This window comes from Copadichromis virginalis, linkage group LG7, assembly GCF_057382275.1.
Source record: "Copadichromis virginalis isolate Kocher_CV1m ecotype Utaka linkage group LG7, C_Virginalis_male_GT1.1, whole genome shotgun sequence".
NCBI classification, from domain to species: Eukaryota; Metazoa; Chordata; class Actinopteri; order Cichliformes; family Cichlidae; genus Copadichromis; species Copadichromis virginalis.
Window position 1 is genome coordinate 11,173,234 of NC_140624.1, and position 20,829 is coordinate 11,194,062.

At 38.9% G+C, this 20,829-nt stretch overlaps 1 protein-coding gene across 2 annotated transcripts; it reads right to left on the bottom strand.

Moving 5' to 3' along the window:
- Positions 1-375: 375 nt before the first annotated feature.
- b4galnt3b (beta-1,4-N-acetyl-galactosaminyl transferase 3b) lies at positions 376-19,713 on the bottom strand. Of its 2 annotated transcripts, none has more exons than XM_085461695.1 (20): positions 19,199-19,713; positions 13,430-13,485; positions 13,267-13,350; positions 11,363-11,458; positions 10,098-10,188; positions 9,888-9,988; positions 9,729-9,796; positions 7,997-8,075; positions 7,790-7,856; positions 7,501-7,635; positions 7,242-7,351; positions 6,401-6,501; positions 5,918-5,985; positions 4,680-5,823; positions 3,855-4,114; positions 3,071-3,224; positions 2,902-2,974; positions 2,645-2,798; positions 2,416-2,542; positions 376-2,072 (listed from the first exon to the last, which is right to left on the bottom strand). In XM_085461695.1, exons 1-20 carry the CDS (start codon positions 19,332-19,334, stop codon positions 1,961-1,963), a joined length of 3,216 nt encoding a protein of 1,071 aa, XP_085317821.1. In that variant the 5' UTR covers positions 19,335-19,713; the 3' UTR covers positions 376-1,960. The 2 variants fall into 2 exon arrangements, with proteins under 2 accessions (XP_085317821.1, XP_085317822.1); XM_085461696.1 differs by lacking the exon at positions 19,199-19,713 and adding an exon at positions 13,768-14,038.
- Between the last annotated feature and the right edge of the window lie 1,116 nt (positions 19,714-20,829).

Genomic DNA, 20,829 nt, shown 5'->3' on the forward strand with positions numbered 1-20,829 from the left:
TAGAATACCTCTCTTTTTTTTAATTAAAGGTTGTCTCAGTTCATTACTTGCATCCTGGGGCAGTTGTGGCTGAAGAGGCAGAGCAGTTTATCTTCTAGTTGGAAAGTTGATGGTTTGATCCCAAATTTCTACAGCCTACATGTTGAAGTATCCTTTGGCAAGACACTAAACTCAGAGACTATTCTGATGCACCTATATGAGTGTGTGTGGGAATGTTAGGAAAACTCTTAGGCAGATAAAAGTGCTATATGAATAAGTGTGACTGGGTGAATCAAGCTTCCAGTAAAAAGTTCTTTGAGTGCTCAACTGAGGTACAAGTCCACAGTATACCTCAGTATATATCAGCTATGTAAAACAACACGGTAATCAAACGAACACATTTAAGAGGACTTTATTTGCCAGATTTGTCAAGGCAGCGTAACATGGAATAACCTGTCCCTGAGAGAAAACGATTCAGAACATTAATGGAGAACCTATTCCCAGCATAAAGACAGTGCTAAGGTATTTTAAAAGTAAACCAAGAGCACTTTAAGTCATGTGAAGGAGTGTAAAGGAGGAAAGGGGGAAGTATCCATTATTCCAGCAAACTCACAAACCAAATTTAGAAAGAGGCAATGCTCGTAAAAGGAAAAAACAAAAAACAAACACAACACACTACTCTTAGCAGTGTTATAAATTATAAATATCACTTTCAACTCGTCTTCTGTCTTCATTGCCCTGAATGACAAGTGAAAGAGTTCAGCACCTGTCAGTCATTTTTACAGGTTACGCTAAAAGACAACTCATTTGCTGACATGGAATGTTAATGAGAAAATGCTGCCATTACTCCAACATTAACTAACAACATAACAATGCGACAAAGCGACAAGAATTTTCACTCATTAATCACATTTTGAGGAATTTCTCTGCTGTCAGAAATGACAACCTAAGGAGAAGCATGATCCATTGATGAAAAAGTAGAGCAAAGGGACCATCAAACACAGGACTTAATGCTATGATTAAAGGTTATTTTTGGTTAGTGGCAGTGTAAGGAGAACTGGCAAAAGTGGAAAATGTACTTCCACAGTGGATATGATATGGTCATTAATTGCCTGTGCATTGACAAAAACAAATCTGTCTAAATTAAAGCCATTATTTTTTGTTTCCTTAAAAACAACTTAATGCTACAATTAAACATCACTTTAACATTAACTTATTATTTTCAGCTTTTTTGGATTTGCCTGTAAAACAGTTCTCATTACTTCGAGTCACAGCAGAGTAAGGACACTTAAACATAATGAGAACAAACAGGGAAGAGCACTGAGGTAAGTTCAACATTTCTAGCATTAAATATAAAAGGGGGAAAAAAGAACACCACAAATATTTATTCAATAAATAAAATGCTTTCTCTAATTTACAACAAGACAAGTAAGGCTGTGTTTTTATCATATAAACAATCTACAGTAAAAAGAAATTTTGGGACACAAATAAAATAAAATCCCCCCTCCCCCCCTCCCCCTCCCACTAGTTAAGACCTATGTGCAAGAGTGATGTTTATAATAAGGGACACTTGTGAGCTTACATATATGGAATCCAGCTTTGTCTTCAGATTAGGAAATGTTCTTCCTGCCAGTAGTGCAGATCATGATCTTGGTCAGCATCATTGTGCACGGCGGTATCCTCATACATTGAATTTTATAGTCACTGGCACTCAGTAGCCAGTACCCTCTTTGGAGTCCACAGCATATTCAATGAAATAAACTCTGAGCATATCAGTAGTATCTCCTAAGCAATGACCTTCAGTGCTGCCACCTGCTTCCCAAAGCCTGAGTGAGCAAATACAGCACCGGCTCATGTGCTACTCTCTAACCGTCAGCAGGTATTACCATTACATAGCAGGAATCACCCTCCGGCTTTAAAGTGCTCGCGTTGCCTTGGTTGTAACCGTGGTGATGTCATTGTGCAAATGCAGGTGACAAGGTCACCTGGGACTTGTTGACATTCGCCGGTTCCACATGCCACGTTTGGAGTGATAGTGGTGGAAAAAGTTCCTCAAGTAGATCCTCTCCACTTCCAGACCTGCCTCAAGGATTCTAGATGAGAAAACAAGAGGAAGAGTGCTTACTCAACCTGGATCACAAACAGGAAAGAAACGATTTTTCGCCAATTAAGAGCTCCAACATGCTTTGTTGTCATTTCTTAGACACAAATCATGATTGGCTGAAAAAAACCCTTGCACTAATAAATCAAAAATTTTTTGAGAGTATGTCCATCTGTTCTTTGCCTTTACCAACAACCTTTTAACCAGTCTGCGTCTTACTTGGAAGGTGTATTGCTTCCAAGTATTGCTATCTAATTTCTTTCAATGGATGAAATGGATGGAAAAACTCTAAACATATCTATCCATTTAGAAAAGATAGAAAGTGTGAGACAAACCTGTCGAGAAGCTCCCAGTCTTCTCCTCCCCAGCGATCAGTAAATTCCTTGGTGTTCATACCTCCCACTGTGTCAAGATCTGACTTATAGATACCCAGCAAGCCAAAGCCATTGATCTCCCAGTAACCTACAACACAGACAATCACATAGCCCAAGACATAAATACTTGTCATTTTAGTGGCTAAAAAAATAAAAAACAAAAGGAAGTGAATCTGGTCCCATTTCCCACCTCTGGCCTCTAAAGGTGTATTACCACAGCCCAGCCTCATGACAATGGGAGCAAAGGCCATGTATCCCTCTACACAGTGCATCCTGATGGTATCAATGATTGAAGGAGGGAAGTGGATGTGGAGGTCGCAAAGAAACACGATGCTGTGGTCATCCTAAGGAACAGCGAGATGGGAAACATTAAATTCATGAAATTTACTATTGACATCTATCGGTACACTTTTATGCTTCCTTGCCGAGTGATGCCGCAGTACTCACAGTTATCAGGTCGATACCTGCTTGCAGACCAGCAGAGCGCTCAAAGTTCCCATCCATCTTCACATACTGGTACCTGATCATTTCCACAAGCATACATACAGCTCAGTTACACCATGAATAGTTTGCAATAGGCTTGTATTGCCTGTAAAATTAACTCACAAACACAAACCTGGGCAGTGAGGACTTCTCAAGAGCCTTCCTCACATCCATGTCAGTGCTTTTGTAGTCAGTGATTATGAGGTTGAAGTTACTATCTCCAGTTATTTTGAACAGTTCCTCCATGTCAGTAATCAGCTGCTGCACCCATCTAGCCTGGTTTTTTACTGAAAAAGACATACAGGCCAATTATATGACAGATAAGTGACTTATCTCTATCTTTTATCTGGCAGAGGTGTTTTGACCTTTGCATTTTTTTTTAAAGCTATTAATTCTCAAAGGGAACACAGGTCATTCCCACAGACAGTATAATAACAGGCTTGCCATGCCCATGCGGTGCTCGACAGTTAAACTGCATTAATAAAGGGAAGCTCTGTTATGTGCTTTACATACCAGTATTAATGCATTACTGCCAAATTTACATTAATATTATATTATGCTGAATTCATAATGTGATTCAATTTCTGTCTTCAGGTGATAAGAGTTTTACATTTTACTGTTAAGGACCTTGTCTCAGAGAGATTATCCTTTATTTCTGCATAGTTTAGAGACATGGAGCCATTATTTAATCCCACTGAAGGGTTTTCTTTTTCCTCTAAAAAGGTCCACTTACATCTCACCATGTTTTTTAATATGACACTGTCAGGCTGTAAGAACTTCTATCTTTGAAAAATGAAATATTAACAAACAAGAAAATGAACATGTAAATCAGTTGATTTTGAGCAGGTGTGGGAACTTTTTTTTAGATTTGGCTGATTTTATGTGCAATCACCAAGTAAGTGTCAGGTGTACAGTACCTGGCACTATGAAGTGGACCATGGCAACAGGATTCCAGCGGAAGCCCACCGGGTTGCAGAGCAAAGTCTTAGATTTTGACTGTTGGAAGTCTGAGTCCCAGCCGTTGGACCAGCTATTGGTTACCAGAGCATAGATGTAGTGTGATACACGCAGCAGCTGGCCATTCACATCTTTCAGTTCCAGTTCAAGAAGGTAGCGGCTGCCCTGGAAGTCATCCACACGCTTCACCATGTTAACCACACGTACCAACTTAAACCGCCTGCAAGAGCAACCACAAAAATAAAAGTGCAATGTGCTGTAAAGGAAGTACAACGGTTTTTGAATATTTTATCACCTAATTGAAAATGGCATGAGCTTACAATAAGAGTCTTATATCATACGTTGACTTGTTACAATTAATCTGAAAAACTTAATTTACTACACCAAGTATAAAATAACTACTAAAAAAGTAGCAAAAGTTCTCATGTTGCTACAAAGTGGCTCTTGTCAGTGTAATATTTTTGCATACTACAATCAACAGCCACGTTATTACATAGCCCTGTCCAACTGCTGGTTAACGCATACATCTAAGCAGCTAATCATATGAAAGCAGCTCAAAGTATTTAGGCAAGTTATAGCTTTAAAAATATAGTAGCAAATGAAGCAATTTAAAAAAAATAAAAACACTTTACCTGAGGAGGTATACATAAATTAACCACTGACTTTCAAGATGAGAAAAGTTAAAATCACCTAAAATACTTATTTTAACAAATTCTAGAGGATATAGCAAAATCCAATCAGATTAACATTTTCCACACACACACATCACTAGATGCACAACTTACCCATGATGCTTTTTATTCAGTTGGTCCATGAACATCTTGACTATTGGCAAAGCATCATTGGAGTGAAGCAACAAGTTTCCAGAAATGTTGCACTGCAGGTCGATCCAATCTGAACGCTGGGCCTGAAGATCCAGGTGGTTGACATGGAAGGTCTGGTTCCAGTTGACTTGAGTGTCAAAAACTGGTGCAGGTGTAAGCTCTTCATCATCAGTACCTTCAAAGTCTTCTTGTCTTTCCCAGAAGTAGCGTTTCTCACCCTCTGTGGTATCTTTCCTTTTCTCAGCCCTGTTGGAGAGCTCATCTTCCTCCCCTTCTTTCCTATCTGACCACCTTCTGTCAATATTCCCTTTAGCAATCTTCTTACCTCTAACAATGCTGTTTTCTAAATCTTGTTGTTGTGGCATAGTCAGTTCCATATCCTTATCATTGGGGCTTTTTTTGCCATCCAAGTCCCTTTGATTTGATCTTTTTAATGGGTGGTTGAAATCTCTTTTGGGAGGGGTAAAACGCTTGCTGTTTGGCAGCTGAAGTTCCTTCTGTTTGGTTACAAACCTCCGCTGCTTGGCCACTGGTGGTTTTTCAGGCTGTGAGTTGTTGAGTCGCTGGATTTCGGTATTATTCGTTTTACCAAATTTCTGGATTTGATCCTGTTTAGAGCCAAGTTGCTCTGATTGGACAACTGGTTGCTGATTTGCTTTAAGGTCTTTTTTATTACCCAGTATTGGTAGATTAGTCTGTCCTGGTCTCTGAGCTGCTTTTACCCTTTTTCTTTTTACTCGTTTTCTGCTTTTCTGCTGTTCTGCTTTTACAATTTGCCCCTCCTCTTTTTGTAACTTTGTCTGATTCAGTTGCAGGTTATGTTTTAAGCCTTGCTTTAGCACTGACTGGGGGTGAGACAAATTTTCTTTATGTTCCCTCTTCCCCAACTCGCCTCTGTGCAGTCCTGAAGAGTTGCCCAATGTGTTGTTTGATTTTGGGACAACCAAGGAGAAGAGTTTGCGCCTACGTTTTTGTACATAATCATCATAATCATCTCCATAGTCTTGATAATGGGCTTTATCCTCATGAGCAGGCTTGGTTTCCGTTTCTTTTTTATGAAAGTCATTGTCCTCCTGGTTAAAATTCCTCATCTGGAAATTAAAATCTAATATACACCAGATATAAAAAAAGGACAGTTAAATGGACTGAAACCGCAAGCAGCTTATGTTTGCTTATGGGGAAAAACAAAGGCAAAATACCTCTGTCTGGATTTACTTTTTCCTCTGTAGCTGGACGGTCAAATCTCATGTATCTAGAGAAGCCGAACCTAGATATGACATTTAAAAAAAGAAAAAAGGACGGAAGTTATAGCAGCCTTGCTTGGTGATACTCTAAAACTAATTATAGTTCAACTTGTCACACTTTTCCAGCATTATTGTTATTAGTCCTTTATTTATCCAGGTAGAAAATCCCATTGAGATTAAAAATCTCATTTCCAAGAGAGACATCATGACAACAAAAGTCAAAATACATGTACCACATAAGTATATAACATTTTAAACAAATACAATATCCTGTACAAACATGTGAAAAATATACATATAGATCAAATTAATCTTAGGAGACGTAGATAACAATTCTTTGCCATTTGAGAATAACATGAACTTGGATTTCTCTGGATTTAACATCAACTTAAGTTGAGTTGAGTGGGACAGTAAACGTATTTGTAACAATTAGCTCACCTCTTTAGGTAGTAAGAGCTCTCAGAGTAGAAACAGCTGGTCTGCGTCTCCATGTGTGTTAGTCGAGTGTAGTCATTGGGGTAGATGTAGGACAAGTGGACCTGAGGATATGAAATGAAATGACATGGTGTAAAATATATGACATCTTATTGAAAAAAGTTGAATATTTTGAGGTATGTAATTATTGTCCTTTGTATTGAAAGTTGGATAAAAATCTATTTGGTAAATATGAAGGTACAATTAGAGGCTTAACTCAGCAGACTGGAAACAAAGAGAAGGTAAAGCTACCAGTGGCTTTCTTTAAAGATTAAAAAACATCTACTTTAGAGCTCTTCCAAATCTCACTAACGCATTTCAGCTGAAGCGTGAAAGAGACATTGAAGACTATTTCTTGGCCAGTAAATGACGTCCTGGAGGCAACCATTAGAGATTCCAGGAAGTCACTGCAAATAACTCGACTTCAGCAACAGTAGTAAAATCAATACGAGAAAAATCTCAAGCTATTTTACTGTTTTTTTTTCTTCCTAATGGATGCAATTAGCACTAATTTATTTTATATGGTCCTCGGAAGACATTAAGAATGTGGGTGCAATTTAAAGGCCTCAAATAGATAGCATAACTCAGTATACCAGGGATACCATTAGAAGACTGACATAAAAGCCATAAAAGATTGAAAAAGCTTCCCAGCGTTTCTTGCTGGCATGCCTTTCTTTATCTCTTGAACAAACAAAAGATTTTAAAAATGCACCTGTAACCTTCTGAGAATAATGTATAAGGTGATTAAATATCAGAAAAGTAGTGTAAGTGACGTAAACAAATTATCAGTACAACAGATACGTACAAACTGCAGTCCTTGATAACGAAGCAAAGGGAAGTCTTTGATTGTGTAAGAGGGGTTATATGAGCAGTCAGGCAGAACACCTTGTAGGTACTTGCTGTTTAACATGCGCACTGCAAAAAAGCGAAACAGATAAGAGGCGAGATTACTTTGTGCATTCAGTAAGAGGAAATAACTTGCACAGTACTTGCATCCGGGATGGTAGGAAACAGACAGCTGATGTATCTGCTTTGTGTTGAAACAATCGAGCGACGTAGCTGACCTTTGTAGAATGAATCTCGACGGTCTTCAATTAACATATCTGCATCAGCACTGCGCTGCTTTGTGGGGGTTTGCCGGTGGCTTGCAGCTGTCTGTGGTATGTGGGCGACATCATTCATTGACAGTGCTGACTCATCTGAAGACACGGAGCGTCAGAAGAAGATACAAGCTTTTTACTTACTGTGCTTTTTAGCATCTATGCAGAATAAAAGGCAAATGTTTCATTGCGATCTAGACTCATGAACATTCATTCTGAGGGATATATTTTGAGGCATGATGTGTGTACTCACTAGTATAGAGGGAGATGTACTTGGAGTCAATAACCTTAAACAGACTGCTATAGTCCAATTGCAGCCACTGTGTGAAAACAAAACAAACTTTAAAAACTGCACATCTTTTCCACTTTATTACTCACATAATACAAGAGCGCATACTCGGCGCGGGAGTTTGGAAACAAGGAATGAGATAAGAAAACAGAGAGGGATCCAGCTACTTACTGCCACCTCCACGTGGTCAGTCCCTTCGTCGTTTTGCTTGTGAATAACTTCAAAAAAGTATCTCCTCTGAGCAGACAGCCTGTCAGACAGTAAAGGTACTCAGTATCATGTTATAGTCATAAAAAAGACAATATAAACTACTTACCCAAAGATAATCTCAAACCCTTATTTGCTGAATCTACATAATAAATTATTTAAGACTTCAATATATACAATCATGGTAATGTTTTTACATATCAGGACATAATAAAACCATACTGTCCTTAATAGGTCTTAAAATTAGGTAATTACAACCTCAGATGAAAAACAGAAGTTACACATGTTCAATAATTATTTATTGGAAATTAAAGGAAAAATGTGGAAGTTTATACCATCTTCCTGTACCCTTGGATGAACCTTTCTTAAATAAATAATGACACATGTCATGTGCTGTTTTTTTAATCTCAGGTTGTATTTACCTTTTAAGAGCAGATGAGGTCCAGATCATTTTTTTTATTATCCTGATACATAAACCCTTATATATATATATATATATATATATATATATATATATATATATATATATATATATATATATTATATATATATATAAAACTATGAGTAGACATTAACATTATTTAGGATTTAGGCCGGTTCTGTATATCTTGGCACGAGCATACACGCCACTCCTATGGCAACTCACTAAACTGCTTTAATAAAGCAACTAATTTTATACGCACAGGGTGTAAAAGGGTGTGCTTTCCAGCATGCCATTAATTATAATTCAACTGTTAAGAAGAGTCATTTGTGCTTTTGAAACAGGTTTGATGCCTCAAACCTAATTTCTTATCCTCAAGTACAACAAGTACAACTTGTAAAGTTTTTTAAATTTAAAGAAATATTTGTGACTTGAAAGAGCTGAAATTTCACCTTTCTGCCTCATTTAATATACACAGAAAAATCAGTACACAAACAAATCCCTAACTGCTACTTCCCCACTGCAATATTTATTAAAAACTGACTCTGACAAATTGGTTAATATATTCATGTCAGACAGGTTAGACTACTCTAACGCTCTATATGCAGGTTCTTATCGTCAGGTTGACTTCAACTTGTTCTGAGTGCAGAGCCCAGGGTCCTTACACATACATGGAAATAGGAACATATGACCCCAGACCTGAAATCACTAAAGAATTACCTTCTTTTAATTTTAAAATTTGCATAGCTTTGAACCTGCTTAATATAGAAGAATTGTTGAGACATATTTCAGCACGTCAGGGCCCTATGACTGTTCACAATCGTTTTCTTTTTTGTGTGTCCAGAAAATACCACGATTCTGACCTTGTAGCCTTCAACATTGTCTCTCCTCAGCCCATCAGGCTGGATGCTTTAGTGCTCACGAGTAACTGTGTTTTAAAAAGCTCCATACACAGAAAGTTGTTATTATGAGGGAACTGCTTTGTTAATATAAGGAGAAAGAATGAGGACACCCAGGAAAACAGTAAGGGTACCAGATGGGGGGAAAGAAAGTAGCGTAAGTCTTTGACTGCTAACGATGCTTTACCAGTGTTAGATAAGCCTTGTTCTTGTTCTCCAGTTAGGTCAGTTCCACAAGTTCAAAGCATTTGTTCGTTATTTGTTAAATGATAAACCCTGGCAGTTGGTGGTAATGCTTTTGAGACTCTTATCAGTTTGAACTGTTTGTGTAAGATGTCAAACCAACCAATGTAAGTACGTTCCCAACTTCACTCACCAAACTGGTCTGGAGGTCTGACTGGAATACTTCTCAAACTCACCCGGGGCCGTCCATTCTTTTCCCGTCTAGGAAATGAAAATTAAACACTGAAGGAAATGTTACAAAGACTAGTATGAGAAATTTACCCCGGAACACTTGAGATGATAAAATGCATACCATTCCAACCCACGCAATTAACTTCAAATTAAGGGGAGAGTCATCTGTGCTCAGCCAGAATTCAGAGTTGTCGTCAGAGCTCACAGCAAACACAAAATCTCCTGAGACAAAAGAAGAGGAAATGAGATAAAGGAATGAAGAGACAGACTGAGTCTGTATAGCATAACATACACGTATTACATGCTGAAAATACACAAAGTGAAAAAGTACCATCAGTATGTGGATGAAGATAGCCAAATATTCTGAGCCCATAGTTGGTCCACTGAGGAGAGACGGCCAGCTTCTCCACTGTGGTTCTGGACTAAAGGAGTAATGAAAGACAAAGAAAATCAGCCATGATTTGATGTCAAAGTGATGGTGCATTCCCGAATAAGTCAGAATTTCTGAGTTCCCAGTCGACTTTGAATCTGGAACGCTTCCTTACCTCGGTTTTAACACTCAGACCAGTCAGAGTCGGAACAGCCTAACCAACCCCAAGTTAACAATCCAAGTAGTAAAATCCAGTAGTAAAACTGTAAAACTTCATTTGTACTGCCACTGCTGTGTATCTGTGACTTATTAAATCACTTAGTACTGACTAGACTCTGCATGAACGTGCAGCAGACATGTTTTTAAGCATGAAAAGTATTGCTCTGGTGTGCTAGTGAGTCCCGAATGTCGCTTTTCCTGTAATGCACTAACCTGAGATTGACATTACTCCCGAGTTCCGAGGTATCTGAACCATGGCGTGAACTCAGGAACGTGAAAATCTGGCATGAAGACGTATAATGTACCACTGAGTAAAACCAACTGTGCGTGTGTGAGAGTGTGTGCACGAGTGTCTTCTTTCACATCCAACCACAAATACTTACATGCAAGAGGAGGTGATATTAATGGGTTATCTGAGTTTGGTGGTATTCTCTGGTGACAATCTTCTGCCTATGCTTCTACTACTTTTATACTTTTACACATAAAACGTGAAAGAAATAAAAAAACTTTTTTTTAATGAAGTTTTACTAGGAATATAACATCACACATACTGGGCAGTTTTCTGCAAAACCAGTATAATATGACAATGAGAAAGGACTCAGTACTAACATAATTATATATAGCAGGAATAATGTTTACTATGTTTACCTGTTACATTTGGCATGTTAGCATCCTAGTACAGTTTTTTGCAAATTACCATTTTTAGCCTGGCTGGAATGCTATTTGGTTTTCATATATTTGGTCACACAATGGCCACAGTGGCTAAAAATGTAAATCATCAGTTAAGCAAGATTAATGAATAACCATATTCTAACCATTAATAAAACGAGTTTTATTAAGAAATGGGTTTTTTTCGCCAACATGTTTAATGATTCCTTGTAAACTGTGCTTGTGCTCTTGTGAATGTTTCCTCTTCTGAGGTTTGTCAAATCTAGTTTAAGATTGTCTGACTCAGTGAAGGTTTACATTTGACTGTGACAACTGAGAAGTTGGGCATTTTGACTCACATGAGGGTAAAGCGGGTAATGCAGGTTTTTGCGAAGATCGGCCGTTGAACTGCCACACCAGTCCTCAAACACATGCAGATTGGCCTGTCCCTTATACTGCAACACAGGAGAGTGACAGTGACTTTAACACAGAACTTGTATGTTTACTGTATTTAAAGGCACAGAAGTTGGAGCAACAGTCTAAATCACTTTTCTCATTTGCAGTTCAAATGCTCAGTGAAAGTCAATAAGAAACACTGGAACACGAACACGTAAATGAAGAAGCAGCTGAGTTTCAGTAGATGCACAGATGTCCTGTAAACATATACCTCTGTGATATCTGCCAAAGAGGCCATGTTATCTGATCTGTGTGTGCGTGTGTGTTTGAGTGTGTGAGTGAGTGTGTGTTGGTTTCGCCAAAGGGACATAACAGTGCAGATCGGAGCCAAATGTAGCCAAGCAGCTCATCAGATTTCAGTAGTGGTCAGGCTAGTTAGTTAAATATTAGCATGACTGAAGCTCACAAGTTTACACAAAATGCCATAAAATGATGACTGAGAGTGTAGCTTGTAATCATTTAAGGAGATTCTTACTCAAAATCAAAAGGCGGTGAGTTTAAGGAGCCCTTTTGTTGTAAAGCTCAATTTGCTTCTGCTAAAACTCTATTTTTCAATAACTAGCCTGCTACGTGTGGCGCTTCATCAAAGCATTTTTGAGCTTTGTTAATTCTCCGAGACATTAGCCTAGTTTTACATCGTTTTTCACAGCAATATTACTTATAACTCAATAATAACATTTTGTAAAAAACTTATCAACCTCTTCCTTGACAAAAAACACAAAACTATAGACAAATCTACTACAGGGGCATACAGTGTGCACAAAATCATGTAAAACTGAGGAATACTGACTGTAGAACTAATAAAGACATTGATATCAAAAGGGTTTTTTTCTCAAAGCAGATACGTGACACTTGTTTGTTGTTGGGTACATGTGGCTTTCCTTTCACTTGACTGTACATTAAAAACCCCAAAGTGAGTCAGTTTATCAAGAAAGATTTCAGCAAATTAACAGGAAAGTAAGTCATAGTTAGATGGAATAAAATTACAGGTATTTCATCAAAACTAACAAAAAATGTTTTATGGATAAATATATTTTATATGCAGTGGTTAGTATTTGCATTTCATCTACAAAACTGAAAATTAAGGTTCTTTTTTTGTTTTTCTCTTTGCATGATTTCTGCAACTTTTGTTCTTGCTCTTTATCAGTGCACCTGATCAGGACCCAAAGAAGATGTATACTAATATTGTGCTGTAAATTGTGTGTAAATCCTTGACGTCTTAAAAGGGTGCAGCTATGTAGCAATCTATGCATGTCTGCAGACTTTTCTGTTGGTTGTTTTTTACATTTCAATATCTGCTTAGGCTGGTTTCCTCTTATCCTCCTATGTTCCTCGCCTGTGCTGTCTCAACCCTTGTGATATTTTCCAAATGTTTGTCCCCAGAGTGACAATAGAAGTGAGAAAAACACTTTAAAATATGTGGCCAACCCCCCGATTACCAGTGAGACATTAAGTTGATAATAAAGAAGAAAAATGTACCCTTGGTCAGTGTGAATGCTCTTAAATTTGTTAGAAACCGCACCTTTTTTGTTCCTGATTTGTTATTGTGGATGATTTGTAAACTGTGTATCTATAATAGAATCTCTGATGCCCTGTTTGCCAGGTCTGTCTGTTTAATCATGCAATACTGCTGTTGAAATAGGCAACACTGGCTCAAAACAAAAACATAAACAGGAACCGGTTACACCTGACATGAAATATTCGAAACATTAACACAAAGCAGGGAAGCTTCTGAAATGGAGTCACACTATAAACGGAGGGACTGAGGGAGGCCACTGGGCCACTAGGTATGGGCAAGCGCACACACCTCTGGTTTCCAAGGTTGTGGAGCATAACTGGAGACCCAAGCACTGCTGTCCCCAACAGTGTTTGGCTGATGGTCCTTTTTTGCCTGTAAAAACAAATATTAAACTTGGTTTAGTTTTGGTTTCCTTTCTGAAAAAACAAACACTCTCGGGTGCCATCCTTACCCTATTTTCAAACACGTCTCTCCTCCAGCTGACGTGGTCAGCGTCAGTAATTGGACCTGAGGATATAGGTGAAGACAATAGTCAACATGGTCACATCATCTCTGTGAAAGTTGTTATTTTAAAGCGACTTGAGGCTTCCCCAGTAGGTGCACATCCAATCAAAATGCATTCTAAACAAAAAAATCCCAATCTGCTTCTTACAACTTGTGACATAAAAGAAACTCTATCTGGGTTGCATGTGAGGAGCGGTAGGCACGCTACACGTCCATGCATAAATGATAAACTCTGCCCATGCATTGCACACAACAATCAGGCCCGGTGTCTAAGCAGAGACTCACTGCTCATAGTCCCTGAACATAGCTCATCTCAGTGACAGGCTTCAAAGAGCTGCTATGGCATAGGGCTCCCGCGTTGGCAAACATCTCTGGCGCTCTGGCAGAGCAGATGCTCCAATATTATTCCTGCTGACTTCTTCCATCATCCTTCAAATTACAGGACAGGGTGTATTTTAAAACAGGACCTATTTGTCTGTCTTTCTTTTCTTTTTTTACGACCATGTGGTGTCAGCAGTGAACTGGAGTTACTGCAGTGATGGTCTGTCATTATCGCCAGGGTGGAGATCTCCTAACACACACCCTTGTGACATACGTTCCAATTTTAGCAGCACAAGTAATTCTAGAGCCGTGGATAAGGAAAGCAACAGTGGAGTACTTTTCATCTCTATGTGCACTCCTCTCCTCTTCTTACTAAACCTTCCCTGTCATGTTTTTTTCTACTTTCCGTGGAATGTATTGCGAAATTTACTGTCAGGGTGGACACTTCAGGTGATAAGAAGGATGCAGCAGGGTTTCACTAGCTTTCTGCGTCCATATATGGCAGGAAAACAATTTTTTTTTTTAAATCTCTTGTCACATTGTTGCTGTTTTAGTGTTTTTTTTTCTGTCCACTTTGGACACAACATACCAGTTTAGCAGTCCTACTCTTCTTATTCTGTCAAAAAAATGTTGCTAACAGACATTTAGTTAAAGTGTTGAATAAAAGGGAGAGGCTGTGTGATAACATGTAAAACAGAATATAATCAAATATATCATTTACAACATTTTTTAAAAAAAGCTTCATTTGCATGTTTTAGCATGCAAATTAAGTGTCCACAGTATTCTTTGGATTATGTGCTTGAAGTTTTAGTGTTAAGAAGGTTTACAACAGAATTTTTTTTTAAACTGTTTGTGAGATGCATAGATTTTTATACAGCAAGTTTTAAAAGCAATGTGTCAAATGGATGCATAATATTTCTTGAGCTTCTGTGTTGTTTCAGCTTGAACTCATACACCGAGAGTTAAACGTTGCCTTTTTAACTGAAGTGGAACTGGCTCTGAAAATGAGAGGTAAATTTCCAGGATGTAGGCGTACATTTTTCTTTGCAAAGAGGAAAAAAAACCTTCATTACCAAAGCCTCAGACAACTCACCACAAGAGACAAACCGCTGGTAAGCCTCAAAAAGCATGAAAGCTTACTTGCAGTTGTTTTAAAAAAAAGTGGAAACAAGCGGAGGTGTAACGCTGTGTTCTATGTTAACTATGCAGAAAACTGGAATCAACCAAACGTGGTAACTGAGCAGTTATGGTTTACTGAAAGTAGTACCTTTGCACACGAGATGATTTGTCTCCTGATAGATGCCCTGAATGCACAATATATAAAAACCAAAATCCTATAAGCAAACAAAGAGTTTCTGTAAAGTGTTGCAATGTCCCCAAGTTGCCAAATATATCTCCTGATCCCAATTAAGCTCAGCATACGGTTCACTTTCTGTAAACCATAGTCAAAGGCAGATCAAGAAGTGAAGGTGGCGGCAACAATAGCCTGGGACAGCGTCTCCAAGGTGGAGATGGTGTGTGTCGATGAGTATGGATCAAAGATCAAAGATCAGGAAGTCATATCTTGAGATGGATGTTTCTTGACCTCTGGGTCACATCTTTTAATCTTTTAATTCAGGGTTTTTAGTCCCATTACTACATGTGTATAAAACCAAGCATCCAGCTATGCTTTCTGCCTTTTGCAAACATTTGTGATACAGTAGGCCTTTCTAGTGCTCAGTGAATTTAAGCTTGGTCTTGTAATAAGATGCCTCCACTGCCCCAACTCAGCTTATGACATGTTTTACCTCTCAGATCTTCCACCATCAGCTGTGAGTGGTATTGCTGCAAAGTGGAAGTGTTTAAGAACCACAGAAACTCAACCATGAAGTAGCAGACTACATAAACTTACAGAATGGGATCACCGAGGTGTATAGAGCCACCGACGCTTTGCTGACTCATTAACTGCTGAGTATCAAAGCTCCTCTGGCATTAACATCAGCAAATAAAATCTGTGCCACGAGCTTCGTACGTAGAATGTGTTTGCATGGCTGAACAGCTACTGTAGGTGTAATGTGTAAGTGCCCCAGTACTTTTGTCTATATTGTGTATTTACCTCAAATAAGAAAGCTTGAAACCTTTGAACAACGTGCACAATTTTCACAGAGGAAATCCAACAGAATGTCTTTGATCCACTTGTGCCTGACATCTTGGATTTTATGACAAAGATTTTTTTTTTCCTGGTAACATTTCTAAAAACGTGCCTCAGAAAGGTTTTTATAAGGACCTTTGTGGCGTAGTTTTACAGAATAATAAAGCCAAATGGTAGCTACCAAAGTGGCTGTGAGGTCATGTCTTTGTACTCCCGCAAAGGGGCTTCCATATAAAGTTGGACAGGTGGACAGATCGATCTAAATATCGATACTAACCCTGGTATTGGTATTGGATCAATACTAGCACGACAGGATCGATACTATGTGTCTAGCCTCTAAGTTCAATATGCAGCCCACTGAATTGTGTTAATAATTTTTTGGGAAACGAAAAATATACCTCCCACATGCACGATGAAAGAGGAACCTTTTTGTGTTGACTGTCATGTCTATTTTATTTGTAGCCTCTTGCAAAAAGTAAAGTGCCATTCAAATCTCAAAAAGTACCAATATTTACTTTAGGGGCACATTCACATTCCGGGTCTCAAAACACAAACAAACCCCAAAAACCAACCCAGTTTCAAAATACATGAAAATCTGAAATGTATGTGCTGTTGTGTTAAATTATTGTGGACAGTAAAAATCATAGTGATTTAGGGGCTCATTAAAATGTGTTCAGAATTCGGCAAGTGACGATGATTGGTCTTATAAATCATGACACACTGCTCCCCCTTACACAAGCTGTCTTTAGAAGTTAAAAATATCAGTGTCGGTATTGGTATCGGCAGTACTGTGTTTACTTGGTATTGGATTGATGCCACAATTTGCATTATCACACAGCACTTCTTCCCCAGTCCAAGCATACAATGCATAAATCAAACAATTTTGTAGTATTTCCCAATAAGGGCTCCTGCTGTGTGGAAAAATGCCATTTTTAAAGATATTGTTTTGTTTTCGCTTACAGATATATATCACACAAAGCTGGACTAGAAGCCTTAACTGAGGCCTATGCTCTTCAAGCTATTTAATTAAATAAGTCACTTGACCTTGCATGTGGCCATTGGATCTTTGTCTGCATCACAATTTTTTTTCTGTGTGTGTAGATGTCAACCAAATTAATTGGATAATAAATTGCACATTATGAGTTTAACTACTAGTTCTCGACTTTTACCAAAGGGTTATTAAAAATCTAGGCCACGTGTCCATTGCATGGAATTATCACATATAAGTCATGCACACAATGGCCATCTTTATTCTGCTGGGCCAGTTATTAACTGCTTTACTGCAGCAAACATTATCTACGTTGTATGTTATAGTGCTCATATGATCTCAGAAAAAAAAGCCCGTCCCATAAAAACTGCACATCTCAAGTTCTGTTTGTCTAGTTTAAAGGTGATTAACCTGAGTGAGTGAGTAACCTGCTGCACAAATAAAAGATCTGCATGTGAAGTTTCCTGATGACTTACGCACTTCCTTTAATTCACCTTGATGCACGTTTCTCCACCAAGGTGATCTCTGCAAAAACTGCAAAAGCAAATTTCACAAATGCAGTGGTGATGGGTGAGGGGGAGAATACATTAATTGCAGGTGTAGATCGGGCATGCATTCTTAAAAAGGTGGGAAATAAAACGGAACTTGGGTGATTATATTTTCCCAAAAGGTAGAAAAAAACCAGAGTTGTGGGGGAGTCGTAAACCGCATTTAGGGTAAAAAGAAATTGGACTTGTGAGAAGTCGTTCTTAATGAAAGTGTGTGTGAACAGATTATGACCCATTAAAGATATAAAGTGCTGCTCTGACCCACAAAGTGTACTCTAGGATAGCACATTTTAAACCTCAGTGAATTCCACATGAAGAAGACATTTCTGCATAGCTCCAAAAGTGCAATTCAAGCTGCTGGCGAGCCATGCAAATCACTCAACAAGCATACTTTAAAACAGCAGCCACATGGCATCACGAATAGGCACAACATCCCCATAGTGGACCTCATTTTGACCCTCAATACAAGGTTCTAAAAACTCTTAATAAATATCATTTTTAATTGCTGTTGGTTCTTTCTCTTGTAATTATGTAACAGACTGACTTGAATTATGTGTTTTGGGCTTTTTTTATGTGAGCCATGACACATTTTGTTCACTCAAAGTCATGTACATGTATGTTATAACAATCAAGTTACAACATTTTTAAAAACGTCTGTCTTGTCTTATGAACTGTGTAAAAAAAGGGGGGGAAAAGAAACCTCATACTGACCACTTGCAACTGAAGTCATGTGCTTAACTGCACCTGCCAATTATTTATCCATGTTAGGATTTTAATACAGCTCTGTTTGAAGAGCTTTGTGGAGTCCTTCTCTCAATAGAAGCCCCACTGTGGCCGGGGGGCTTCAGCCCAGGAATGTGTGCACATATAGGCGAGCCCTCTAATGTAGATCTAGGCATGTGTTTACATGCTGATGCTGTGCTCAGACTGAGCGTGTCATATGTTTCTGTTTCTCTCAACAACCCCACTGTTGTTTCCTTTCATCTGTTTTGTGCTGTGTGTGTGTGTATGTGTGCTGCGACAGACGGTAAGGCAACGTGTGAGGGTAGAAAGCAGGAAATCTGGTTACCCAGTGTGAGACTAGATTTCCTTCTGAGTGTAAACCTACTATGTGACCTCCTGACCTCCCCAACCCCCTTCTTACTGTCTTTCTTTCCCTAAATCAACCTGCTGTTTCACCTGCTGAAGGCTCAAGTTTCCTGAGGAAATGCATCCAACATCATGAAAGCTAAAGCAGATGTTAGATGTGAAAACGTGTTTAAAATGCACATGCATTCAAATCTTTCATGCAAATAAACAAATCTTTTGCGACTTCGTTTTCTGACTTCCAACTTCACATAATAAAAAATGTCACCAAACAACTCCATACATTGTTTTTGGTGATGACTCATTTTTACAGTGGCCTTAGCAGTATTTCATGTTTGTGTTTCCTTATTTTTGTAAATGATGTGGACTGTTCAACACCACAGTGCCATGGAAATGTGTGATACGTGACAAATAGCTTATATCATGCACGCTCAAATGCGTAATACAGTCCAAACCTTTTTACTTTTGTTCGGCTATATTTCTCTCCCCCCCCCTCCCTCCCGCATGCGCATGTTCACTTGCTATCGCTACTGCATAATTATCATAAATAGAAACTCCGTCTGATTGGTGCATCAGCAAAGGTTTGAGTGACACTCTGTGAGTAGCAGTGCGCGTACTGGAAATCATAAACCATAAACTTACTCATATCACTCCTCCATTCTTTTGCAGCAACCATCTCGTGGTACACGGCCACCAATCCCGCCAGCAGGATCGCACCGAACAGGAGATATTTGCCATTTCGCCGCAGTTTCTTCAAGGGGAAAAACGACGTGATCATTTTGACTCCCGGGGGAAACTTGCTCCCGAGTTCCTCACCCGCTTTGTCATGAGTAGGGGACGGAACGCGCCCTGAGCACGTCCGCCTGCCGCCCACCGCTGCTCCCGGTGGATGCGCACTATCACCGGCACCCTGGATATCCCCGGCGCTCGGGTCCCCTGGTGCCTCTCATCCGGAGAAAAATCCCACCTTGCCCTGGGCCAGCCGGTGACCTACACTGGGCACTCTCGATCATCTAAAACTTTTAATAGGTCTCCTATTGCTCCTTGAGCGCCCGGCTTGAGACCTGACCTCTGTTCCTGCTAGTACCACATGAAGCGCACGCAGCTCGGTACAAAGAACTCAGCAAGGAATGAAATCTTCACCTCCCCTCCCCTCACCATCCTCCACACAATTTAAAGAAGCCAGATGGAAGGAGCTAGTAAGCGGCCAGAATAGGACCAGCTTTGCCGTCAACGTAAAAGCACGATCGTGATCATGTGAAAGAAAAAATAATACTTGATCTGCGAATACTCGCACAAATATGGCAAAATTACTTCAGCGCAAAGTTTCATCAACGTGAAATATAATGATATATTTTATTTCCTGTAGCGAAACGTTTCCCTTCTTTCCGAGCTCCTCAGGTCACAACTTTTGCACGCTTGTGATTTATTTTGAAATCTGAAACAGGAAACACTCTTTAGTATTCTAGCTAGCTCGACGTTACACACCGCTGAGATTAAAGGGAGGAGTAAACACGTTCAGCGAACACACACACACACACACACACCCTTTACCCTGGGATTTACCTGCAACAGGTATAGCAACAAATGCTTCCTGGATTTTGTTGCCTTTCCTGATTTTTCCTACGTTTCACACGTAACATGTATTCGTATGTTACAATTACACATTTGTAATAAAGTTAGACAACGTAAAAATTGTCTTCAAATCTAAAAAGCAAAACAAAAAAATTGTTGCCAGACTTTGAGGGTGCGTGTGACTTTTCTGAATAACAAACACGCCTAAGAAACAATATTACCAATGCTTTAACAGCCACCATGACTAATCCAAAGTGCTATTCAGTGGATGCATGGGATCATTAAGGGATAATGGTTAAGACTATAAACAAATAAAAAGTAAAAGGGTTTTTTCCCTATTGAATTAAAATTGTTTATTTTTTTTTTACATTTATTTATATCCAGTGTTGCCTCCATCTGTTCATAATCGTAGACATGATCAAAAATGCCAGTGGCTATATGGATTATATAACCACTCTGATACTGTATGTCTAAAATCAAGAGCAGCAAATAAAAGAACAAAGGGCTCATGGCATAGGGAACACAAAAGAAAGCAGACCCTCCCAGGTAAGCGCGATCCCCACACCTGTCTGCCTTTAAAATGCTGAGTCACTAAAAGGAGATCTTCTCAGAAGAAATGTCTGTAAAAAGTTAAACACTGTAAAGAAAAGATTTTTTTTAATACTTTTGACTTCTGTGGAGAATAAGCAGTACTGGGT

Coding starts and splice junctions, on each gene's coding strand:
- b4galnt3b (XM_085461695.1), bottom strand. CDS start 19,334: ATGATCACGTCGTTTTTCCCCTTGAAGAAACTGCGGCGAAATGGCAAA. Junction 13,486..19,198: donor AGAATGGAGGAGTGATATGA/GTAAGTTTATGG, acceptor CTATATCCTCAG/GTCCAATTACTGACGCTGAC. Junction 8,076..9,728: donor CAGACCTCCAGACCAGTTTG/GTGAGTGAAGTT, acceptor ACTGTCTGACAG/GCTGTCTGCTCAGAGGAGAT.